General features: G+C 43.1%; 1 protein-coding gene across 2 annotated transcripts in view; it reads left to right on the top strand.

Moving 5' to 3' along the window:
* Window positions 1-27278, top strand: part of Dip-C (dipeptidase C) — a 935347-nt gene that overhangs the window by 514563 nt on the left and 393506 nt on the right. For both annotated transcript variants that reach the window (XM_068388375.1, XM_068388374.1), the window contains exons 8-9: window positions 18045-18314; window positions 18677-18871. In XM_068388375.1, coding sequence (XP_068244476.1) covers window positions 18045-18314; window positions 18677-18871 — 465 coding nt within the window. The remainder of the gene's footprint in view (window positions 1-18044; window positions 18315-18676; window positions 18872-27278) is intronic.

The following is a 27278-nucleotide window of genomic DNA, read 5'->3' as shown; positions in this document are numbered from 1 at the left end:
TGGTGGTGTTGAGCGATAACACCACAGTAGTGGCTTACATCAACAAGCAAGGAAGTACTTTTTTGCAGCCCCTATCCCAACTAGCAGTAGAGATACAAAGATGGGCCGAGATTTACTCGATGCCACTATTGGCATGCTTCATTCCGGGCAAGAGGAATGCGTTCGCCGACAGCTTGAGCAAAGCATCTCAGATAGTGAGTACCGAGTGGTTTTTGAATCATCTAGTAGCCAACAGGGTCCTGACTCTGTGGGGTTCTCCGACAGTGGACCTCTTCGCAACGGCCTTGAACTTCACGCTTCCGTTATACTTTTCCCCAGTCCCAGACCCCAGGGCTTTCTGGCAAGATGCATTCCAACAACAGTGGGATAACACTGACGTTTACGCCTTTCCCCCCGTTCTGTCTTACTCAACAAAGCCAGAACATCAGTCAACCTCTCAATAACCCTTATATCTCCGCTTTGGCATCACGCGGAATGGTTTCCAGACCTTCTCCAACTTCTGACGGAGTCTCCAAGAGAACTCCCTCCACGACACAATCTACTCAAGCAGACACATGCCGACATATTCTACAAAGCCGTAGCTTCGCTACGACTTCACGCCTCGAGACTACCCAGCATCTCCTCTCTGAGAGGATTTTCGCAACAAGTTGCAATCAGGATGTCTGGACAAATGTGAAAGTCATAAGCAGCAGTCTACCAGGTAAAGTGGAAGGCGTATCTCTCCTCTCGATGCCACTATTCCAATAATAGCTAAGTTCCTCATATATTTGCAGGAAGAAATGCGCCTGTCAGTCTCGGTGGTAAAAGGCTATCGCTCAGCCTTAAGCCTCGCCTTTAGACTGAACGGAATGGACATTTCTTCATCGCTAGAACTTTCCTTACTCATACAGAGTTATGAACTTACCTGTCACCGGTCTGAAGTGAGACCTCCCCCATGGAACGTGGTTCGAGTTCTCAGGTCTCTTAAGAGATCTCCCTATGAACCATAACGCCAGGCAACAGATCGCCACCTAACTTGGAAGACTGTGTTCCTGCTAGCTTTGGCTTTAGCCAAGCGAGTTGGTGAACTTCATGGTCTCTCTTACGACATCGCTTATTCAAGGGGATGGGGAGAGATAACGTTCAGCTTCGTCCCTGAGTTTATTGCCAAGACTCAGAACCCGGGAGTAGCGGATCCTCGATTTGACTCCTTCCGGATTTCGAATCTTCGTTCTGTAACAGATGACCCTGATCATCTCTTACTCTGCCCAGTGAGGAGTTTGAGGCTGTATTTAAGAGAACAGCCGCAGCCCGTCCCTGTGTGCCTGCATTCTTCGTCAGCACAGGAAGGACCAAGAGGAGGGTCACCAAGAACACAATCTCAGCATGGATTTGCAAGGTCATAGATCATGCACTGAATCCAGACCCTCCTCCTTCACGTCGCCCCAGAGCTCATGATGTCTGCGGCGTAGCTACGTCCCTGGCGTTCAAGAGGAACTTCTCGGTGACGCAGGTTCTTCAGGCTGGGGTGTGGAAATGACAAACTACCTTCACATCCCACTACCTGCAAGACGTGACCCACAGGAGGCTCGATATATTTTTTTATCGGTCCTGTGGTGGCTGCACCACAGCTGGTATAATACCTCAAGCTCCTTATTGGACAAGTAGCAGAAGGTTGAGGGCACTGTTACCTGGTATTATTCTGTGTGAATGAAAAGGTTTGACTGGCTTTTATTCTTTACTTCCTCCTCCCCTCTCTTGGGGAAAGGAGCATTCTGGGTTCTCTGCACAAGCTGACCTCAAACTACTGCAGGTAAACCATGCTCCCTTGTGTACCTAGTATTAAGCTAATACTGTAGTGCCCCCATACCCTGGCGAGGTGGTATTGGGAAAGTCTTGGTTACAACAGTTTTTCTTGTTAAAAACTCTGAATAACTTTTATTTGGACGGTCACACTTCTAAATAGTGTATCTCAACACAAAGTTTGCGTAGGCCGCGGACCTTGCGTAGCAAGGTTTTAGCGAGGCGCAGGGAGCCCATATTATGAGTATTAACATACTCAGATAAGGAGCCCCGGGATAAAAGCCAAAAGCCAGATTGGCAGGGATGTCCATCCTTATTAATGGGTTAGTCACCCCTAAGTAAATAGCGTAGATTTGTATTCCAGTTACGGAACAAATGACAAATTCGTAGATAACTTGTATTTTTCCTAACGATAAAAACTTTAGCTATTAATACAAACTTGCCCACCAGCCCTATCCCCCTTGAAGTTCTACCTCCAAGCAAAATCAGCTAAATCACTGATGTGTGAGTGGGAGCGGTAGCAAGCTATCCCCCTACCCTCGCTAAATAGTGGTATGGGTAGTTAACCCTCGCTAAATTTTAATGGCTTGTCAATTCAGCTACGGCAAAAGTAATACCTGTAAATTAACAGGACATTTTTAACACTTGTCAGAAAACAGTTTAATGTTTTATCTCTCTCTTTTTTTTTCTTTTTAAGGCACAGCACTTTTCCTTTGGTAACACACCTGCACTTAATATTTTTACCTATTCTATTCTTTCTTTTCATATTTTACACCAGTAAACAGACCATGCTTAAAAATTTGTACTTAACAGCATATTCATTTTTCATTCATTAAAATTCTAAACTTACAGATTATAAAACTTGAATGAGTTACTGGTTGCTAATAGCTATGTTCAAGATATTATAAGATAGATAGGACTATATTTAGAAAAAAGAAAAAAGAATACTCCAAAAACCCATAAACTCTAGACAAGCCACGTCACAGTTTTCTTCCAAGTACTGTATGTGTGTGATGAATTATCTGGAAAAGTAAAAGGAATCAAGATTAGGTAAAATTAGTAAAATATGGTAAGTTATAGAGCAATAGTATGAATGAACTAGGAAGTGGTTGAGATGCTAACAATAGGAAAAATGTACAATTTTGTACTATAGGTTAAGATATAAAAGGAAGTGGAATGAAATTAACTGGTAGTGACACAATGTAAATGTTGGGGAAATGATGACAACAAACTATAAATTGGAGAGGGCAAGCTTTTCAAAGATGTAATAACAAATAATTTTATAGCAGTTACTTCTGAATTATAGCAAGAATTTTACAGAAGGTTAGAAGATGACAGTGACAGGGTGCTGCATTCAAGTTAGTATGTTAATAGGAAATGTAAATTGCAACCTAACTGACGTTTGGTTTTAATGATTAGACTGCTTTCACTCTTCTACATTATCATTGGCTTTTGGTCGTACTTTACATTTGAATTCTGCTCACGGGCCTATCACTAACTTGCCCTTATTGATGGAACAAAACATTATGGAGAGCCTTAATGAAACTGTCTCCTTTTCTATTGTTGTCCTAGTTTCCGGTTGTTGACAATGGCCTTTAGACAGGAAGATATTACTGTACTTCTATCCTTCAGTTTCTCAAGGAAAGAATCCTTGGCCATTTTCATAGAATTGTCATTAAATGATGTGGACTCACATAGTTTCTTCTCTAGGACGGTAGTGCAACTAGTGCTCTTCTTTGCGATGCCTTGTAGGTATTACTTAAGGGTCTTTGCACTGTTCCTTCGGCCGTTACATATACAGTGGTACCTCTACATACAAATTTAATTCGTTCCACAACCAACTACGGATGTAGAAAATGTTCGGATGTAGAAACGAATTTTCCCATAAGAATACATGGTAATTCATTTAATTCGTTCCTCAGCCTAAAATCCCATAATAAATCCTTAATAAATGGCTACACATAATTACACATAACAATAACATAACTGCATAATATGAAAGAAGCATGTAAAAAAGATAATTATAAAGAAATAATAAATAAAAAATGTGTTTTATCGCCACTTTACCTTAGAGACAGGCCAACGCAGGTGTAGGATTTGCTACGACAGGAGACAGACGATCGGCGAGAAGGTAGACATGGTGTTAACATGTTCTTTAAATAAATACTCTCTCTCTCTCTCTCTCTCTCTCTCTCTCTCTCTCTCTCTCTCTCTCTCTCTCTCTCTCTCTCTTGTTCTTCTTCACTGTTAGTGTTAGAGACGTCGATTAATTTTTTTCTGAGAGAGAGAGAGAGAGAGAGAGAGAGAGAGAGAGAGAGAGAGAGAGAGAGAGAGAGAGAGAGATTTTATTTAAAGAACATGTTAATGCTATGTTTAGAGAGAAACAGAAAAAGAGAGAAGTCTTATTTAAAAGAGCTTGTTAATGCTATCATGGTTTTCTTTGCTTCACTTTTTTCTTTCTTTCTGTTCATCACGCTGGCCCTTCCCACAAATGATCGTTGCCAACAATCTCTTTGTCCTTTATCCCTATCAACAAAAGGCGTTCTATCTCTTCCAGGGTATTGCTAAGATGTCTTGTAATAATGGTGATCACCTTCGATGGTTATTTGCTTTAATGGCTGCCTTCAGCTTGATGATCCTCGAGATCATAAGCCTATTCCAGCCATATTGTTTAGCCATACAGTATCACTCACATGCACACTGCTCTCATGTTTTTCTATAATTTCTTGCTTCAATTCTAATGAAAGAATTGCCTTCTTCCTGTACTGAAACTTAGCTTCTTAGGCACCATGATTATAGGTAAAATCAAAAGGAAATGTGAGAAAAGGAAGAAAATAAGCACTGTTAATAACAGACCAAACAGAGGACAACCACACGATACACACAAGAATAGAGAACTGAGCACTCGACGCTCAATGGCGCAATGTTTACTCTGTGTGTCGAAATAAAATTCGGGTGTAGAGTCAAAAATTTGCTTGAATTTTACTTCGGATGTTGGAAAATTCGGATGTAGATACGTTCGTGTGTAGAGGTTCCACTGTACTTGCTTTATATTTTTCTATTTTACCTCCGTTCTTTCTTCTTTCTGTTTTGCTGTCCAACCTTTTCTAACTTTTATATCAATGTGTAAAGATTTTACCAAGGATAAAGGTAGGCACTAAATAGCCGCACAGACCTCAGTGGTGGGCTATATAGCCCAAATCCATGAATCCAATCTGATCCAAATTAAGTTTATAGAGTTTAAACTTGATGCTACTTTTCACCTACTGTTATGCCTCATTCAGGAATTATATCCTGACCATGTAAGACTGTTTCTGCATCTTCTCGAATATGACTACTCCTTCACAACTCTTCTTTCTTAATATTTCATATACCATTGAAGTGTTACCTTCTCTCAACTCATACTCGAATCTTTGTCCTACTTCTTGAATCTTATTATCTCATGGAGGAGAAAAACATTAGGAAAGGAATACCTTCTTTGACTCCTATAGGAAGGACTTTGCTTGGGTCGGGCTTAGAAAGGGTCATTAAGGCATTCTCAATCACCAACTCTTCCTTGGGCATCATATGGAACATTTTACAATCTTTGATAGCTTGGTTACTTCTTTACTTCTTGAAGAAAAGACTTAGTACACAGATATTAGCTTTGACTGGGTAACGTGATAGTAGCATTTCTTATGTTGCTAGTGAAGCTTTTCAAGCATTTTAGTAAAACTGAGAGAACTATTTCATTCTCAAATGAACAAATCTTTTTCAATATTAATCTTACACGATGATCATGTAGCTGTCAACTCCGTTGCCCGACAGAAATCTACGGTCGGGATACGCCAGCGATCGCTATCCAGGTGGGGGTGTACACAACAGCGCCATCTGTGAGCAGGTACTCAAGTACTTCTTGTCAACAAGAACTCAATTTTTCCTCTGTCGTGCCGCCGGCAAGACCTAATTGGATACGCTGTTGATTTTGGAGTTATTGTTCACGATTTGGTGATGTATTTGCTCTAAAGTTTAGCCTTCGCTGTTCAGGAAGCTTTATCCTTAGCTTAGCAAGCTTTTGGAATTAATTTGATTTATTGGTTAACGAACTTTGCTTAATTTTGGAATTCCCCCTTGACTACTTCTAAATTCAAGATGTCTGACCAGTCCCAAGTTCCTAAATACAGGCAGTGTAGTGTTAGGACTTGTACTAGGCGTCTTCCGAAGGCCTCTATAGATCCTCACACCGTATGTTCCAATTGTAGGGGTAAATCCTGTCAATTGGAAGATCGATGTGGGGAATGTGCTGGGCTTTCGGAATTCGATTTTAACGAATTCCTTAGATATGCACGTAGGTTAGAGAAGGAGAGAGATAGGAGGAGTTCTTCTCGCTCTGTGGATTTTTCCTCTCCCCATGCCCCTCAACCTTTTCCTTCCCCTGTGGTGGTGACTCCCGAACCTGCTACGAGTGCTCAGCCTGCAATGGCTGATATGTTGCATGCCATTCAGGCTCTCGGTGAGAAGGTGGAGTCGTTGGTTAGTGACCGCAATCAGCTCTTGGCAGATGTCAGAGAGCTGAAAGCGAAGAGTGCAGTGGGAAGTGTTAGTGCTAGTGATGTGCATAGTGTCAGTGTCAGTGTTGCGCATGAGGGTACATCTGTGCGTGCCAGTCGTCCTCCCAGTCCGGGACCTCTTGCAAGCTCCCAAGCCCAGGGGAGAAGCAATGTCGAAGGACCAAAGGGTTCGGCAGGCCTTGATCGGCGCACGGATGTATCCTCAGTGGTTGCGGACGTATCTGTTAAGGATCGTCCCATCCACATACAGACGAATGAGCCCTTACATTCCTCGTCTGTGGAAGAAGTTTCCAGGAGGAAACGGTGGACCAAGGTCTCACGACCGCTCAAACGTAAGGTCCCTTCCGAGCTAGTCCAACGGCCCAGGTGTAGAGTGGTTCCTCAACAGGCTACTGCTCCGTCTGTTGTTGCTCCAACCACAGTAGACCCTAAGTGGTCCATGCTGCAGACTATGCAGTCTCAGCTTGCGGCTTTCATGCAGGAGTATCATGCCGAGAAAGTTTACACCTCTCCTGTTAACCTACAACCCGCAGAGGTTGTGCGCTCAGCAGATACTGCGGCTGCCTGCTCCCACACTCCACCTGTGAGAGCTCCTCCACCGATGCGCAGTCCTCCCTGCCAGACGCATGTTCTTGCTGCACCATCTGCTAACATGCGTGAGCTGCCGCATCAGGAGTTGCCGGGTTCCAGCACTATGCGGCATTCTCCTCAGCCCATGCAGCATGCTCTGCATACCTTACAGCATGCTCCGCATACCATGCAGCATGAGCCGCATACCTTACAGCATGCTCTGCATACCATACCGCATGCTCCTCAGCCCACCGCAGCCCCTCCCACACACCAGCCCTCTGCTATTGTTGTTGCCAGCTCGCAGACCGACCAGCAGAGGCATGATGTTGGATCCGCAGGTACGCATGCACCCGTTCTGCCGGATTCAGCCGTTCAGCTTGCTGCTCTGCCTTTGCCACTCACAACTCAACTTTCGGATGATGATGTATCGGATGATGAAGCTGCACATCTGGATGAACCTCACTCTGATATTGAAGGACACAAGTCTTCGCCACCCTCCTTAGACTTTCGCAAAGTCCTTGCCTTGTTCAGGGACTAGTATCCTGAGCATTTTGTGTCTGCAACCCCTCGTTCTCCTCCCTCCGAGTTTGCTCTGGGCATGCAGTCTGCTGCGCCTGCCTTCACCAAGCTTGTTCTCGCCAGATCATCTAGGAGAGCTTTGAGGGTTATGGGGGACTGGTTGCATTCCAAGAAGCAACTGGGAAGGACCTCTTTTGTGTTTCCTCCTCCCAAGCTTGCTTCTAAGTCGAGCGTCTGGTATGCCACGGGAGAGGAACCCGGCTTGGGGGTTCCTGCCTCTGCCCAGGCCGACTTCTCAAGTCTGGTTGACTCTCCCCGCAGGTTGGCTATGAGACGTTCGAAGATCTGCTGGTCCTTTTCCGATTTAGATCATCTGTTGAAGGGAGTCTTTCGTGCCTTCGAGATATTCAACTTCCTCGATTGGTGTTTGGGAGCCTTAAGCAGGAAGACTTCCCCTTCAGATAAGGACTCGGCCATGCTGATCATGTCTAGCATGGACAAGGCAATTCGGGATGGGTCTGGTGAACTTGCGGCTTCATATGTATCAGGAGTCCTTAAGAAGAGAGAACATCTTTGCTCCTTCTTATCTGCTGGTATCACTCCTTGCCAGAAGTCAGAGTTGTTGTTTGCTCCTCTCTCCAAGTGTCTGTTTCCGGAGGAGTTGATTAAGGGGATGGCTGCCTCACTTATCCAGAAGGATACTCATGATCTGATGGCTTCTTCTGCACGTAAGGCTAAAACCTTACCTTCCGTGCCTAGACCCTTCCGCCCTGCAGCAGTTGACACACCTGCTTCTAGGTTCATCCCGCCCTTTCGTGGCAGAACCTCCAGCAGAGGAGGTACCCGTGCAGACAGTCACCGTGGCAAGTCCAAGAAGGGTTCCAAGTCCGCAAAAGGCAAGTTTTGACTTCCTTCCTCTCCAGACAGCAGTAGGAGCCAGACTCAAGACCTTCTGGCAAGCTTGGGAGAGCAGAGGTGCAGACGCTCAGTCTGTGAAGTGGCTAAGGGAGGGATACAGAATTCCGTTCTGCCGCAATCCCCCTCTAGCTACATCTCCCATCAACCTCTCTCCCAACTACAAGGAGAAGGACAAGAGGCTAGCGTTGCAACAAGAGGTGTCGCTCTTGCTACAAAAGGAAGCGGTGGTCATAGTCCGGGATCATCAATCCCCGGGCTTTTACAACCGTCTCTTCCTGGTAGCCAAGAAGACAGGAGGTTGGAGACCGGTGCTGGACGTCAGTGCTCTCAATGCTTTTGTCACCAAGCAGACGTTCACGATGGAGACGACGAAGTCGGTCCTAGCAGCGGTCAGGCAGGAGGACTGGATGGTCTCGTTAGACCTGAAAGACGCATACTTTCACGTCCCCATCCATCCAGACTCCCAACCTTTCCTAAGATTCGTCTTTGGAAAGGTTGTGTACCAGTTCCAAGCCCTGTGCTTTGGCCTAAACACGGCACCTCTTGTGTTTACCAGACTGATGAGGAATATTGCGAAATTCCTTCACTTGGCAGACATCAGAGCCTCCCTCTATTTAGACGACTGGCTTTTAAGAGCTCCCACAAGTCGTCGCTGTCTGGAGAATCTCAGATGGACTATGGATCTGACCAAGGAACTGGGCCTCCTGGTCAATTTAGAGAAGTCCCAGCTCGTCCCATCCCAGACCATTGTCTACCTGGGTATGGAGATTCAGAGTCGAGCTTTTCGGGCTTTTCCGTCGGCCCCAAGGATCAACCAAGCCCTAGAATGCATCCAGAGCATGCTGAGAAGGAACCGATGCTCAATCAGGCAGTGGATGAGTCTAACAGGGACACTTTCATCGCTGGCCCTGTTCATCGAGTTAGGGAGACTCCACCTCCGCCCCCTTCAGTATCATCTAGCTGCTCACTGGATAAAGGACATGACGCTAGAGACGGTCTCAGTTCCTGTTTCCGAAGAGATGAGGTCTACTCTAACGTGGTGGAAGAACAGCATTCTTCTCAAGGAAGGTCTACCATTGGCTGTTCAGACCCCCGACCACCGTCTCTTCTCGGACGCATCAGACACGGGCTGGGGTGCGACATTGGACGGACAGGAATGCTCGGGAACATGGAATCAGGAGCAAAGGACACTTCACATCAATTGCAAGGAGTTGTTGGCGGTTCATCTGGCCTTGATAAACTTCAAGTCCCTCCAGCTAAACAAGGTGGTGGAGGTGAACTCCGACAACACCACAGCCTTGGCTTACATCTCCAAGCAGGGAGGGACTCATTCGAGGAAGTTGTTCGAGATTGCAAGGGACCTCCTCATTTGGTCAAAAGATCGAAAGCTCACGCTGGTAACGAGGTTCATTCAGGGCGATATGAATGTCATGGCAGATCGCCTCAGCCGGAAGGGTCAGGTCATCCCCACAGAGTGGACCCTTCACAAGAATGTTTGCAGCAGACTTAGGGCCCTGTGGGGTCAGCCAACCATAGATCTGTTCGCTACCTCGATGACCAAGAGGCTCCCGTTGTATTGTTCTCCGATTCCAGACCCAGCAGCAGTTCACGTGGATGCCTTTCTGCTGGATTGGTCCCATCTCGACCTGTATGCATTCCCGCCGTTCAAGATTGTCAACAGGGTACTTCAGAAGTTCGCCTCTCACAAAGGGACACGGCTGACGTTGGTTGCTCCCCTCTGGCCCGCGAGAGAATGGTTCACAGAGGTACTGCAATGGCTGGTCGACGTTCCCAGGACTCTTACTCTAAGAGTGGACCTTCTGCGTCAACCTCACGTAAAGAAGGTACACCCAAACCTCCACGCTCTTCGTCTGACTGCCTTCAGACTATCGAAAGACTCTCAAGAGCTAGAGGCTTTTCGAAGGAGGCAGCCAGAGCGATTGCCAGAGCAAGGAGGACATCCACTCTCAGAGTCTATCAGTCTAAATGGGAAGTCTTCCGAAGCTGGTGCAAGGCCAATGCAGTTTCCTCAACCAGTATCACTGTAACCCAGATTGCTGACTTCCTGTTACATCTAAGGAACGTAAGATCCCTATCAGCTCCTACGATCAAGGGTTACAGAAGTATGTTGGCAGCGGTTTTCCGCCACAGAGGCTTGGATCTTTCCACCAACAAAGATCTACAGGACCTCCTTAGGTCTTTTGAGACCTCAAAGGAACGTCGGTTGTCCACTTCAGGCTGGAATCTAGACGTGGTCCTAAGGTTCCTTATGTCATCAAGATTTGAACCGCTCCAATCAGCCTCTTTTAAGGACCTCACATTAAAAACTCTTTTCCTCGTGTGCTTAGCAACAGCTAAAAGAGTAAGTGAGATCCACGCCTTCAGCAGGAACATAGGTTTCACATCTGAAACGGCTACATGTTCCTTGCAGCTCGGTTTTTTGGCTAAAAACGAGCTTCCTTCACGTCCTTGGCCTAAGTCGTTCGAGATCCCAAGCCTGTCCAACTTGGTGGGGAACGAACTGGAGAGAGTACTTTGCCCAGTTAGAGCTCTTAGGTACTATCTAAGAAGGTCAAAACCATTACGAGGACAATCAGAAGCCTTATGGTGTGCTATCAAGAAGCCTTCTCTACCAATGTCTAAGAACGCAGTTTCTTACTACATCAGGCTTCTGATTAGAGAAGCGCATTCTCATCTGAAGGAAGAAGACCTTGCTTTGCTGAAGGTAAGGACACATGAAGTGAGAGCTGTGGCTACTTCAGTGGCCTTCAAACAGAACCGTTCTCTGCAGAGTGTTATGGATGCAACCTATTGGAGAAGCAAGTCAGTGTTCGCATCATTCTATCTCAAAGATGTCCAGTCTCTTTACGAGAACTGCTACACCCTGGGACCATTCGTAGCAGCGAGTGCAGTAGTAGGTGAGGGCTCAGCCACTACATTCCCATAATCCCATAACCTTTTTAACCTTTCTCTTGAATACTTTTTATTGTTGTTCTTTGGGTTGTACGGTCGGCTAAGAAGCCTTCCGCATCCTGGTTGATTTGGCGGGTGGTCAATTCTTTCTTGAGAAGCGCCTAGGTTAGAGGTTGTGATGAGGTCCTTTAGTATGGGTTGCAGCCCTTTATACTTCAGCACCTAAGAGTCGTTCAGCATCCTAAGAGGACCGCTAGGCTCAGTAAGGAAGACGTACTTAATAAAGGCAGAGTAATGGTTCAAGTCGACTTCCTTACTAGGTACTTATTTATTTTATGTTTGTTATTTTGAATAACTAATAAAATGAAATACGGGATACTTAGCTTCTTTGTTAACATGTATGCTGGTCTCCACCCACCACCCTGGGTGTGAATCAGCTACATGATCATCGGGTAAGATTAATATTGAAAAATGTTACAGTGAACCCTCGCTACTTCGCGGTTCGACAATCGCGGATTCACCACTTCGCGGGGTTTTCCCATAACCCATATATATATACATATCGCGGATTTTCCGGAAAATTTGAAAATACCGCGAAATCTGAAGATAACCAAATACGATATTTTGTTACCTGTAATTCCATTAATACTGTAATTAGTAATATCTGCTCTTACTGATTGTTCATTGCATTACATATGATATATAATTCAGCACAGAAAGAAATAAAACACGAAAAGAGAATGTGATCATACGATAATTCAGTACGTAGTAAAATTAAATCGAACATGAAACGCAAATCAGATGCAGTCATACCATATTAGAATGGTGTGTACTGTAATGGATGTGCTTCTTTTCCATGAATCTTTTGTATGTATACGTACGTAGTACAGTACTGCATCCAATAATATTCTTTGTTGCAAAAATCACATTTCGAATACTGTAAGCGTACGAGAGAGAGAGAGAGAGAGAGAGAGAGAGAGAGAGAGAGAGAGAGAGAGAGAGAGAGGCGTAAAATAGCGTACGTAAATTTTTATTATTGTTATTATTATTATTATTGTTGTTGTTGTTAATAAAATTATTATTGTTATTATTATTAATCATTATTATTATTATTATTACTGTACAGTATTATTATCATTATTTATTATTATTACGGTATTGTACTTAATCTACGTACGTTCAGTATGCGCGGGGGCATCTCCTATGAGTAACCAACGCGCCATAGTACTAAGACGGGTTGTGATTGGTTCAAGCGCTGATAGATGACGAATCAAAACTCAAGTTTTGTTATCTAGCCTGTGATTGGTGTTTTGCCCGCATCTTCTACCCGCAGCATCAAAGTTCTCGCGGGGCTGCATCGTTCACTTTCTCTTTCCGCGTATTGCTGAGTAGACGTTCTTAAGTTTGTGAAGTTTAATCTGTGCTGTGTGCGACTGTTTTAAGTTGAACTTTTTGTTGAACTTTCTGTTACAATGCCTCCCAAGCGTTCTGCTTCTAGTAAGGCTGGTAGTGAGCCTAAACGCCACCGAAGGATGATGACGATAGCTGAGAAGGTTACGCTTCTCGACATGTTAAAAGATGGTAGAAGTTACGCGGCCGCCGGCCGCCATTTTGGCATCAACGAATCCACCGTTCGCTACATCAAGAAGGACGAGGCGAACATTAGAAAGACTGCTGCAATCACCTTTAGCAGATCAGCGAAGCGAGTCGTTACAACGCGTAATAAAACGATCGTACGCATGGAAGGTGCTTTAGCTGTGTGGATTGCCGACTGCCGGAAGAAGAACATAGCGTTGGATACGAACACCATCCAAACAAAGGCTTTGAGCTTATATGAGAATTTTGCTGCAAAGGAACCTAAAGAGGACGACGGCAACCATGCTGAAGATGATGATGATGCAGATGATCCTCAACCAGGGACATCCACTGATTCCCAGCCTCAGAAACGTTTTTCCGCAAGCAAAGGATGGTTCGTGAAGTTTCAGAAACGCTTTGCCCTGAAAAGCGTTTCCCTGCATGGGGAGTCTGCTTCCGCTGACACTGCCGCTGCTGAAACTTACGTGAACCAGACTTTCAAGAACATTATCGCTGAAGGTGGATACAAGCCGGAACAAGTCTTTAATATGGATGAAACCGGCTTGTTTTGGAAGAGAATGCCGTCGCGAACTTTCCTGTTCAAAGAGGAAGCCAAAGCCTCTGGCTTTAAGGCATTCAAGGATCGCGTTACCCTCGTGATGTGTGGCAATGCTGCTGGATTTTTGTTAAAGCCGGGGCTTATTTATAAGTCGAAAAATCCTCGCGCTTTGAAAAATAAAAATAAGAATCTCCTTCCCGTGTACTGGATGCATAATCAAAAAGCATGGATTACGAAGATGCTGACCTCCAACTGGTTCCACCAGTGTTTCATCCCGCAAGTCCATGAATATCTCTTAGAGAAGGGCTTGCCATTCAAGATCCTTCTCCTTATGGATAACGCTGGTGGACACGCAACTGACCTGTCGCGTGAGGGCGTTCAGGTTGAGTTCCTGCCACCCAACACCACGTCATTAATTCAACCAATGGACCAGGGGGTTATCAGGGCGTTCAAGGCCCTCTACACGAAGAATACCTTGGCGGACCTCGTTGCGTGTGTGGATGCTGCCCAAGATGACGAGGATGAAGACTTCAACTTGAAGGCGTACTGGCGGCAGTACACCATAGCCACGTGCCTGCAGAATATTCAAAAGGCACTTCAAGAGATGAAACCTGCAACCGTAAATGCGAGCTGGAAGAAGCTGTGGCCCGATATTGTTTACGACGACAAGGGATTTACTCCGTCGGAAATCCAACACTCTGCAATACGGAAATCTGTGCAGTTGGCTGCCATAATTGGGGGTGACGGGTTTGGCGACATGACGACTGAAGACGTCGACGAGTTGTTGGACTGCCATTCCCAGCCCCTAACTGACGCAGACCTCGAAGACCTGACGAAATCGGCAAGTGAGGAAGAGAGTGAGGGTACCCAGGAAGAGACCCAAGAAAATGTCGAAGAAACGGGCTTAACATTAGAACGGCTTGCCAAGTTCTGCAACCATATGAAGGAGGCGAAAGAAATGTTACAAGAGTGGGACGAGGATATGGTTCGCTCGATGCAATTCTGCAACAAGGTTGATGACATCACGACTCCCTACAGGATGCTCTTGGATCGAAAAAAGAAGCAGCGGCAACAACTTCCGATCACAATGTTTTTTCAGCCTCGCAAAAAAGAGCCAGTTCCTCCTGCTAGTACGCCTTCGGAAGAAATTGAAGAAGTTGAAGAGGTGTCCCAGGAAAAGACACCTCCGTCTGAAGAGACGTAAAATACTATCATTGACTGCACAGTAGAACACATCATCAGCTTCATCATCATCATTTCTACTGTGCAGCAAATTCATCGCCATCGTCATTCAAGTTTTTCTTGAACTTCTTTCGTGGTGAGTACAGTAACAATCTTTATTTTTTACTTTAACCTGTTTTATAGTTTAGTAATGTACGTACTGTATGCATTAAGTTAAAGGGAAGGTTTTAAAAGTCTACATGTTGTAACCTATCATATTTTTTTTGTTTAAAATTTACATTTACGTACGTAAAACAATCTCTCTCTCTCTCTCTCTCTCTCTCTCTCTCTCTCTCTCTCTCTCTCTCTCTCTCTCTCTCTCTCTCTCTCTCTCTCTCTCTCTCTCTCTCTCAAATTGTTTTCCTGCTTTGCTACGTACAAGTACTGTATAATTTATATTTGTAAGGTAACATATTTTGTAAATGCTTTTACTGTAAATACTGTATGTACTGTATCATTATTTATCACTATCATCATGCGCGTTAAATGCCTTGTTTGTTCTGAGCGTGGTTGTTTACTGAGCGTACACGCCGTCGTTTCAGGCGGCGTCATAAAGAAAAAGATTTCATTTGGAAGTCCTAAGAAAAATACGTAAACTAAAACATTGGTAATAAAAAAATCAACATACAGTACTGTATAATCAATATAATCGATGCAAAAACTAACCTATACGTACATATATGTGTACACTAAATGAGTTTGTTTCTTCATTATGATCAGAGATGAACGTAAACAAAACATTGGTTGCCATTTTTTATCGTGCTTTTTAGGTGTTTAGGAAACACATGATATAAAATCGCCTTTAATATTTGTGCCTGTTTTAGTTTAGGGTGCTGTAGTACATGCATTAAGTGTTCTGTACATTAAAGGGTGGTTTGTTAACAGTACTACGTACAAGGGAAGGTTTTAAAAGTCCGAATATACATGTTAAATAAATAGGTAAATATGCTGTCACTACTTCGCGGATTTTCACCTATCGCGCCCGCGTCTGGAACCTATCTACCGCGATAAACGAGGGTCACTGTATTTTCATTAGTAAAATAAATTTTTGAATATACTTACCCGATGATCATGAATTAAAGAACCCGCCCTTCCTCCCCATAGAGAACCAGTGGACCGAGGAGAAAATTGAGTTCTTGTTGACAAGAAGTACTTGAGTACCTGCTCACAGATGGCGCTGTTGTGTACACCCCCACCTGGATAGCGATCGCTGGCGTATCCCGACCGTAGATTTCTGTCGGGCAACGGAGTTGACAGCTACATGATCATCGGGTAAGTATATTCAAAAATTTATTTTACTAATGAAAATAACATGTTTCCGAGGAACAGAAAATCTCTTGTCCTTAACTTTTTCTAATACTCTTCTAGGAAAAATATTTGATACTATTAGTTGAGGATTAAGTAGCCAGGAAAGGACAATGGTGTGTTTGCACAAGCATCTAAATATACTAAACTAACTGTAACCAGACCTCTAATGCATAAACCAAAAGTTTTTGCAGCCCCAAAGAAGAAAATTATGCATAGTCTTAGGTATACTGGTCTTCCTTTTATTTGTCCAAATTGACAAGGATACTCCCTGCGGAAACCCTACCTAAAATCCTGACCCGTTTAGTAAGTTAACTAGATGAAATGTTAGGTTCTAAGTTCCATTGAAAGAGAGACTAGACATAGTTTGGACCTGGCTGGAAGATTTAGAAGTAGAATCTTCAAAGATTCACCTTTAGTACATTTTTTGATAGCCATCTCCGAGTACAGAATATCAACAGCTTACTTAAGTTTATGACTACAGTGCTGAATAGAGAGCCGTATGTTAATGAATACCTTCAAAGTAGTTCTCTCCCCAGGCCCAGGAGTTTGCAACCAGCTTTTAATATTTACTTGAGTCTCAGAAGTTTTGAGACTGGTGTTAGATTTCTCCAACTTCCACAAATTTTTCATGGAGAACTCCTCCCTCTTTACTACCATCCAAAGAAAAAATTTGATTTTCTCTCTTGATCTTACGATGCCAATTTTCACGGGGCCATTCATCCAGATTTGTGGAAGATCCTGAACTGTCGTAATGGGACAAACCTACCAATTCTGTGCCTATTGATTCAGTCTAAATGCTGTTCCTTTATGATTGTACTAAATTACCTCATTGGTACCAGATTCAGTCTAAATACTGTTCCTTTATGATTATGCTAAAATACCTCATCGGTACGAATGCCTAGCGATGTTCATTCCAATTGTAAATACTGCTTCTCGGTTCTTCAATTCATGGCCCCAGTTGCAAAGTGGTTACATATTTTAGGAGTTTTAATTCCTTCTCTACCTAGGTGACTGGTTAATTCTTGTAAGTTTCTTTCTAGTTTTCTTGAGGACCATGAAAGTTATTTTAATTTTACTGAAGAATCTCGCTACCGTTGTAAAAATGTCAATGTTATTTACTGATCCAAGCTCGAAGTTCTATTTTTGGGGATGATGTTGACTGTTCCCTGCTAGAAAAGGCTTCCTTAGAAAAATTCATACAGTATTCCTGTTTTTGGGTGACACTATTATAATTTCATATAAAAGACTTTTCCAAATCCATGTTGTTTTTATTCAAATCTTTGATGATAGATGCTTACTACACTTAAAGCATCTCTTATTTTACCCTTGTTAAAAGATGAGTGGCTACTTTCCTCAATTTATTTTTTTCTAAAATACTCTGTTCATTATGCATGCTGTACTTTGGGTCACTGGCGTTGCAGGGATTAGCTTGAGGGTAAGAGAGATTGTGCACTTGATCCTCTCTTTATCCATGTGGATTGAGTGCACTTACAGTGTTGTGTGTAGGAGGCTTACTTTTACATCTGGAGGTATCTTTATTTATGTTGTTGGGTAGTTCAAAACCCAGGAAAATGTTTTATTTTCTTTTTATTGTCGAGATATCACTTAGTTAATTATGATATAAGGGCACTGGGTAAGTATTGAAATAGTGATTTTAAAAATGAAAAATAGCTCACTTTATTGATATTTGTATTGAGTATATAGTACAGTAAGTTGTGTTGAGAATATAGTAAATTTTAATACTGTCAAGTTCAGTTACTGATTATTCTACGTTCTTGGTCTACAAGATATTTTAATTTTATATAGATTGAAACAATACTATACCTCAATTACTTGCCAAACCAGAGGACATTATTGCTATGTGGGATATTGTTTTGCTGTATGGTTTGAGCAATATTATCCTTATTAATGTAATGTGTTATGCATATGTGCAGTATACATATATTTAAATCCTGTTTTAAGGGACTCATTATAATATTTCTAAGAGTTATTACTTAATCAGTTGCTGACTCCTTGGCATTCATGTAATTTAGAAAGTAGTGTTGTGAATCCCCCTTTATGTATAGCTTATTAAGATTACCTATTAAATGAATATATAATACAGTAAGTGTTTGTTTTACTTTCCATAGATTGAAGATGGGGATATGTGCTTGTTTGATTTAGGAGCTGAGTACTACTGCTACACAAGTGATATAACATGCTCTTTCCCAGCAAATGGAAAGTTTACTGAAGACCAGAAAATTATTTACAATGCAGTATATGCTGCATCTCGTGCTGTAATGGCTGCTGTTCGTCCAGGTGTCTCATGGGTTGAAATGCATCGCCTTTCATACCGCACAATGTTGACTAAGCTTAAAGAAGCAGGCATTCTCCAGGGAGATGTGGAAGAAATGATGAAGGTTGGTGTTATTGTTACTTATGTATTGATTATTTGTTTATACTTAAATTTGAAAATGTTTCATAAAGATGAATTATGCTTACAAAACCCACATACAAGTATTTAAAGTACACTGCTGTACAGTCTTATTGTAAAGGTTGTTTACTTTTTAAGTGTTAAATGTCAATTCCTCAGACTTTACTAAAACAATTATTAATGTGTATCTTAAGGATTATTGTTTCCTTTATTGATATTCATTGAATATTGATTATGTATATAATTTTTTTTATATCTCAGCCTAATAACACAAATGTGTGAAAGATCTGAGTAGATTATAAGGTATTATACTCTTATATGTATAGTATAATAATATTCTTGTCACAGGCTAATCTTGGAGCAGTATTCCAGCCTCATGGCTTGGGCCATTTAATGGGATTAGATGTACATGATGTTGGCGGTTATCTAGATGGAAATCCTGCACGCCCAACTGAAGCAGGCTTCCGGTCACTTAGAACTGCCAGGCTTTTGGAAGAAAATATGGTTCTGACAATAGAACCTGGATGTTACTTCATTGATCATGTATGTATTAAGCTTAAAATTTGTTAAGTACATAAAGTTTTATATTTTAATTGTAAAAAACTGGATCTCTTATACAAAAAGCTTATTTATTCATCATCATCATCATCATTTCCAATGCCTATTGATGCAAAGGGCCTCGGTTAGATTTTGCCAGTTGTCTCTATCTTGAGCCTTTAAATCAATACTTCTCCACTCATCATCTCCTACTTCATGCTTCATAGTCCTCAGCCATGTAGGCCTTGGTCTTTCAATTCTTCTAGTGCCTGTGGAGCCCAGTTGAAGGTTTGAAGGTTTGGTGAACTAATCTCTCTTGCCGAGTGCAAAGAGCATGCCCAAACCATCTCCATCTATCCTTCACCATGATCTCATCCACATATGGCACTTGAGTAATCTTTTAGAGTTTCATTTCTAACCCTGTCCTGCCATTTAATTCCCAACAAACTTCGAAGAGCTTTGTTCTCAAATCTAATTAATTTGTTTGATATTGTTTCATCATCATACCCAGGCTCGTGTCCATACAGTAACACACACACACACGCACACACACACACACACACACTCTCTCTCTCTCTCTCTCTCTCTCTCTCTCTCTCTCTCTCTCTCTCTCTCTCTCTCTCTCTCTCTCTCTCTCTCTCTCTCTCTCTCTTTTTTTGTGATGAAGATAGAAACTCACTACAAAGAGATCTAAACAAAATATATGAGTGGGCGGAGATAAATAGGATGGTATTTAACTCCGATAAATTCGAATCAATAAATTATGGAAACAGAGAAGGAATGGTATATGCATACAAGGGACCTAATAACGAAACAATCACAAACAAGGAAGCAATTAAAGACCTTGGTGTAATGTTAAATAGGAATATGTTATGCAACGACCAAATAACAACACTGTTGGCTAAATGTAAAGCAAAAATGGGAATGTTATTCAGACACTTTAAAACAAGAAAAGCTGAACACATGATTATGCTTTACAAAACTTAAGTACGTAGTACACTCGAGTACTGCAATGTAATATGGTACCCACACTACCAAAAGGATATTGCACAAATAGTGTACAAAGGTCCTATACTGATAGAATAGAAGAAGTTAAGGACCTTGATTACTGGGAAAAACTGCAATTTTTAAAACTATACAGTCTAGAAAGGAGAAGAGAACGCTACATGATAATATAAGTATGGAAGCAAATAGAAGGAATTATTGAAAAGATCATGGAGCTAAAAATATCAGAGCAAGTCGAGGTAGATTAATAGTGCCAAAAACTATACCAGGAAAACTAAGGAAGGCACACGGGACATTAATCCACTACGTACCAGCATCGATAATGCAGCGACTATTTAATGCGCTGCCAGCTCATCTAAGAAACATATCAGGAGTGAGTGTAGATGTGTTTAAGTATAAGCTTGATAAATACCTAAGATGCATCCCAGACCATCCAAGACTGGAAGATGCAAAATACATCGGAAGATGCATTAGCAACTCTGGTGGATATACGAGGTACCTCACACTGAGGGACCTGGAGGAACCCAAACATAGAATAAGGTGCTCTCTCTCTCTCTCTCTCTCTCTCTCTCTCTCTCTCTCTCTCCTCTCTCTCTCTCTCTCTCTCTCTCTCTCTCTCTCTCTCTCTCTCTCTCTCTCTCTCATATATATATATATATACATTGTGGTAAGCAAGCTTTGTAAGTCCTTTGGTGTTCTGCCAATAAGGACAGCGTCATCAGCATACTCTAGGTCAGCTAATTTCTTGTTGCCAATCCAGTCCAATCCTTCTCTACCATCTCCAACTGTTCTATGCATTAAAAAATCCCTGAGGAGGATAAACAACATTAGCTGACAAAACATTCCCTTGGAGCACTCCATTGTTCACAGGAAATTAATGTTATATGACTCCACTAACATTAACTTTGCATTTGCTAAGCCCATGAAAAAACTTAATCAAATTTACATATTTAACTTGAACTCCATAATAACGCAGGAAATAGGAACATCTTTTGAATGGCTAGAGTTCTGTTTAATTGTTAGAAACATTAAGTTAAATATTGAAACATTAATTTGAATATAATTTAGCTTCCAGTCGTGCTTGCATATCATCAGGAATGTATGCTGTTCGGAAATCATAAGTTGAAGTATTAGACACTTAATAGGTAAATGACAACCTTCCAACTACAGTACTGTATTCAAACAAAATACTAGCAGTTGTTTTATGCAAAACTAAACTTGTCAAAAATGTTTATACACATTTTGGATATGTTTTTATGTTTAATTAAAGCTATATCAAGTATTGGCTCATTAGAGGTACACTTGTATAACTCTTATTAAATAGTTATACATGATTACCAACTACCACTTTCTGCTGCAGTATACCTGTTTATGAATTACATAGCTTAGGTTTTCCTTATTTCATATTGTCATTCATGCAATTTTTTCAAACTTAATTTACGTAAGCGTACTCATAAGGTACTTTGGAAGCAATTTTTTACTCAAAAAATTATTATTATTATATTTACCTATCATTCATATGGTAAAAAAAAACCCTGAGCAACAGCTTGATGATTAAAAGGAAAATAAAAAGGTTTTATGGGTTTCTAACTAGCCCACCATTGCCAATAGGTTCTTTCTGTGTCACATTTAATTTAATCACAATCCTGACAGAAGAGATATTGTATAAATTTTTGGTACATTGCTCAAGTTTGTTATGGTTACCATCCTTAAGCCAAATTTCTTTGCTTTTATTTACCAAAGTTGTTTATTAATGTCCCCCTGAGATGCAAGTAACCTCTCTCTTTCCACAACTTTCAAATTCTACAGGTACTCAGATGCTGATTGTGTAATCTCCAGTCTTCATTTTTCTTTATCCAACTTGATTATTTCTAGGTGCCTCCCCTGATTTTCATACTGCTTCCTCTCTAGAAGCTCGGTTTAATCAACCTTTACCTGTAAAATTTAAAAAGTTTCACATTTTCTTCCCTTCAATAAACACATGCATTATTAAAGGAAGGAGCATTCTAGCAGGAAGTGGTAACCAGACGTGCCATGTTATTTATTTTTCTAGTTTCTTCAGTCGTCCGGTACTGATCCGACCTCCTTTAGATTGTTTGCTCATTACGGTACATTAAGATATCTTCCCTTGGTTTTCTTAACAATTGCTATGTGGAGTGTGCATGGAAATTGTTTTTGGAGGTTCATTATCCACATTACCTTGGTGTATTGTGTCAGGGGCAATATTGTAATCTAAATAACATTGTAAAAAATACATTTCCCTCCCAGTACATCTTCTATAAAATACATTTTATTGGCTGGCGACCAAGTTGATAGTGCAAAGAGCTAAAAGGAACTTGCTTTTAATGCAGGAGAAAAACCAGGGAAGACTAGTTACTGTAGTTGATTGTAGCTGGGATGATGATAATGATAAGCTTCCACCTTCAGATAATTCTCATAATTAACCAACTTTCAACAGTAATGAGCTTCATAAGCTCTTGACATTGCTAGCTTCCTTGTTTGGTTAAAGTTCAGAAGTCCAGTTAATTCTCTCTTAAAGCAGTAACTTTGGTTCTACTCATCCTGTTGCCAGCCTAAAGTAACTCGTCAAGTCTAGTGTTCAAAGTGTTTCTTTTAGTAAGGGTTCTGGAATTTTGCTGCACATAACAGATTTGAAAGCTTGTTACAGAACCTCAAATTCTTTAATTACTTAAGACCCTTCTGCTATTAAACCCTTGTATGCTGCAATCCTAGTCGCTTTATAAGTCAAATACTGTAGATTGTGGAGCATAAGACCAAGTAGGTAATCTGGATCCTAATATCCCTCCATTTACTAAAGTAAGATCTCGTAAATTATATTGCATTACATAGATGAATGGCATGACAACATAAATTTTGCACTTTAGTCATATTTAGTTATTCTCTGACACTATGCATCTTTTAGCCCAACCATAACATAATAAATGTAAGTATATGAATGAGCAGACAAAGAAATACGAGTATAACTTAGAAAAACGTGCAGCAAAAGTTTACTTATGTTATTTGAGAGACAAAGGAAACAGAGAACCTCATATGAGGGCTTAGACACCACTGTCTTCGCTGCTACCGTCGGTTTAGTGGTCTTGGTAGGACGGGACTGCTGGGGTGCTGGAGGCTTAAAGGGCTTGGATGTCAAAGCCCTATGCAGGAGGGAGTCTTGGTGGGACTTCCTTCACCTCTCGGCAGCCTGTTCCACATCCTTAGGCTCAAACAGGTTCGTTCTTTCCAAGGAAGAATGCCTGAGCTTATTGATCTCGGTGCTAGGGACCTTCTGATGGGACCTCTCAGCCACCGCATCCCGACATTTCAGGATGGTGTTTGCCCACAAGTTCGAGACTTGGTGGGCCAGAAACTTGATCGTGTGAGTGCCTGAGAGGAGGAACGTCTCCATAGCTTTCCTGGTACGTTCTTTGGAGAAGTCCTCAGAGGGTATCAGGATACCTAAGGTCCCTAACCAGATATCCAGCCACGAAGTGGCTTGCATAGCACACTTCGTAACCTTCTCCTGGTTAAGGATCTCTGTTGCCGAGAATGAGACCTGCCGGTTGGAGAGTCTCTCAAGAGGGACTCCCCTGGTAAGCTCTTCCAAAGAATGGTGGAGAGGAAGAGCTAAACAAGGCTCCTCCAAGATCTCGAAGTACCTCCTCTGCTGTACGCGAGTAGGTGGGAGAAGCTTGTTGCCGGCACTGGAATGGTTGGAGGAGGCCAACTCAGAGAGCTGGACAGCGATCTTGTCCCTGGTACTCTTAACCCCCTGAGACCAGGGCAGAGCAGCACTGGCCTTAGAAGGCTTTTGAGTGCCAAATACGCGGTCCAAGACCGTGTCTTTGCCCTCTCGAGGGGGAATCTCTGGGTCGGCAAACCCATTAAGAGCCCTCATAAGAGTCAGGACCTGCCAAAATGCATGCTCTGACTCTTGTAGTTCTCCTTCGGATGTCGGACTTGCAGCGAAGTCTCCTGTCCCCAAAGGCTCTTCTTTGGGAAATTCGCGGACGTTCTCCGAGTGACTAGCTGGCTCCGTCCTAAGTCTCGTCGAGGATTTTGGCACTGTCATTGAGTCCTTCGACTCCTTACTGGGAAGGATGTAGGACTCTAACATAGACGGAGGCAAGTTCTTCTCCGCCCCTACCCAGGAAGACTTTTCAACGCGAGGTGGGGTTTCCCTCATTGGTGCGATGAGGGAATGTCTCACCTCACGTGATTCCCCTGAGGATGGGAAATCCTCGTCCGACAGGGAAGGAGAAAAACTTTGGGGGGTGAAGGAACCTGCCTCAAAGACTTACGAGGAGACAGCTTAGCTCTTGGAGAAGTCACCGCGTCCGAAACTCCTCTTTTTCTCTTCAGAGGGGTAGAAGCAGCCAAGGATCTGTGACCCAACTCACAGAGAACAGGTTTGAAAGCCTGTGTAACCGCTCTGATCAGCGCACCGAACCATGGCTGTTGACTGACAGCTGCGCTGTCAGACACTCCCTCTGGATGAACAGGGATCAACGGATCCCTGGGAGGAGTTTCCATAGGGGGGTTCGCCTGGAAAGAAGAAAAATGGTTCCTGGACCTTTCTGGATACTTCCCTTCCACCGCAGTGCGCTGTTCTGCGCTTGCGGGGAGGGGAATGCGGCGATGGCGACCTTGCCGTGCGTTATCCAGCAGCCTCGCGCGGGGGCGCGTGATGGTGCTCGCATGATGGAGAATAACCGGAGTCGCGGGCGATTGCGAGGGCGCGTAGGAGCGCGCGCGGGAGACTGTGGGCTTACAGGAGAGTGCGCGGGAGACTGATTGCGCATGCAGGTGAATGTTCGCGCGCGTGGGCGTGCAGGATCAGGTCGTTGGACACGTGGGTGTGCAGGGCGAGAGTTCGCGCGCCCCAGATGATGTCGTAGGGCGTGCACGATCAGGAGAGATACCCCTGGCGCGCTGGCGCGCAATTGGAGCGTGGGCGCGCGTCAGTATGGTGCCGTGCAACTGCAGGAGAGGATTAGCGCGGGCGCGCAGGGCACGCGCGCGTATCCTCGTGGGCGCGAGAGGGAGAATGCGTGCGATTCCGCGATGGCGAGGGATGGCGCACTGGTGTGTAGACGAAGTCTTTGACTTCCCTACAGCTCCCAGATCCGAAGATCGTGGGCGCGTAGGAGAGATAGCTGTGCGTGGGCGCTGGTGCGCGGGAGAGCGCTGGCGCGCAGGAGAGCGCTGGCGCGTTGGCGAGCGCTGGCACGTAGGAGAGCGCTGGCGCGCAGGAGGTTGCTGGCGTGCAGGAGGTTGATGGCTCGAACCCCGAGCTTGTAAAACAGAACCATGGTCTACGCTACCACTCGACGGTCTCTCGAAAGAGACCGATCGAGTGGGAGCTTCGGAGGAGGTTTGGGCAACGGAAGAAGAGTCCTTGGGTTTTTCTCCTTTCAAAGAAACCTTCGAAGGAGAAATATCCCGCCTGGACTTCTTCTTACGTCGCCGAGAAAACCTCTCCCACTGGGAGGTAGACCACTTCTTACACTCATCGCACTTATTATTACTATCACACCGTTGGCCTCTACAGTAAGGGCAAAGGGTGTGAGGGTCTGTCTCGACCGCCGACATAAATGTTCCGCAGGGGTGGTCGGGTAATCCAGGACAGGTGCGCATAATCTGTTAAAGAAAAAGCAAAAAAGCATTTTTGGCTGCCAAGAGAGAGGCGAGGATGAGAGAGGACACATCCATCTACCATCCGAGCCGAGAGCAAAGTGAGCTCAAGCACAGGTGTGTGTGAGGGGGGGGGGGGTGTTAGCAAGCTCCCCTCCCCTCCCCCCGCTAACTAGCGGTGTGGGTAGTAAACCCTCGTTAAATTTTAATTGGTTGTCATTTCAGCTACGCCGAAAGTAATACCCCTATTAAATGGCGTGGTTTGCATGTCAGTTGCGGAACAAAAGGGCCTCATGTTTGACACGGTCAAAGGCAGCACTAAAATCAAGGCCAATCATACGAACTTCCTGACCACAATCAAGGGATTTCTGTACAGCATTGGCGATTGTAAGAAGGGCATCACATGCCCCAAGGCCTTTACGGAAACCAAATTGCAAACTAGGGAGTAGGTAATTACCTTCAGCAAACCTATTAAGACGTTTTGCCAGAAGACGTTCAAAGACTTTAGATAATATGGGAGTTATGGAAATTGGGCGGTAATCAGTGGGACTTGAGCTGCCACAAACACATTTACATAGAGGAGTAACATTACCAATTCTCCAACAAGTGCTAAAAGCTCCTCTTCTTGTTAATTGCGCAAAATAACAGATAACTTTGGAGCTAAGAAATCTGCTGTCTTTATAAAAAAAACAAAGGAAAAATACCATTTGGGTCTACACCTCCATAAGCATCAAGATCCATCAACAGACCTTTAATCTCACGAGATCGTAAAGCTAAACTGGTTTGTTTAGCCTCAGGAAAACAGGAATTAGGAAGTTCAAGTTTTTCATTACTCTGTTTACTGTCAAAAACATCAGCCAAAAGGGTTGCCTTTTCCTTTGGATAGTGAGTGACTGAGCCATCTGGTTTAAGTAAAGGAGGAACTGTTGCATCTACACCAAAGAGTGCAGATTTAAGGGTAGACCACCATTTATGTTCTTGAGTTGTACCAGAAAGGGTTTCTTTTATGGTTAAATTGTATTCCTTTTCAGTTGAGGCATAAACTCTCTGAGCAAAAGCTCGAAGCTGAGTATAGTTGTTCCAGGTCAAATCTGATCTGTTACCCTTCCAAAGGTGATAGGCCTCCTGCTTCTCCAAATAAGCATGTCTACAATCATCATTGAACCACGGTTTGTCCTTCACTTGGTACCTTAGCACACGAGAAGGGATACGCCTATCAATTATGTTGACTAGATTCTCATTCAAAGGGACAACAGGATCTACACTACTATATAATTGTGACCAATTCAAGCACAAAAGATCATGTAAAATCCCATTCCAGTCTGCTTGGGATTTCATATAAATTTTACAAGAGTATGATATATCAGGGACATGCTGCTCAGTCTTCACTACTAATGAAATCAAGGCATGATCAGATGTCCCGACTGGAGAACCAACCTTACTAGTTATAACGCCAGGGGAGTCAGTGTATACGAGGTCCAAGCAGTTACCAGACCTGTGAGTAGCTTCATTTATGATTTGCTCACAGCCTGATTCAGAGGCAAAGTCTAAAGTTCTTAAGCCATGGCGATCGGTAGGAGAGATAGAACTTAACCACTCCCTATGGTGAGCATTAAAATCACCAACAAAGACAAAACAAGCCTTTCTATCATCATCTTGTATCTTAGCCACAATGGTAAGAAGACAATCGAAGATAGAATCATCCATGTCTGGATTCCGGTAGATCGAACACAAATAAAAGTTGTTATGCCTGCCACAAACTTTTATTACCCGA

Source organism: Palaemon carinicauda, chromosome 15, assembly GCF_036898095.1.
Source record: "Palaemon carinicauda isolate YSFRI2023 chromosome 15, ASM3689809v2, whole genome shotgun sequence".
Lineage (NCBI taxonomy): Eukaryota > Metazoa > Arthropoda > Malacostraca > Decapoda > Palaemonidae > Palaemon > Palaemon carinicauda.
The sequence above is the reverse complement of the archived record's forward strand: the minus strand, read 5'-3'. Positions and strand labels throughout refer to the sequence as shown.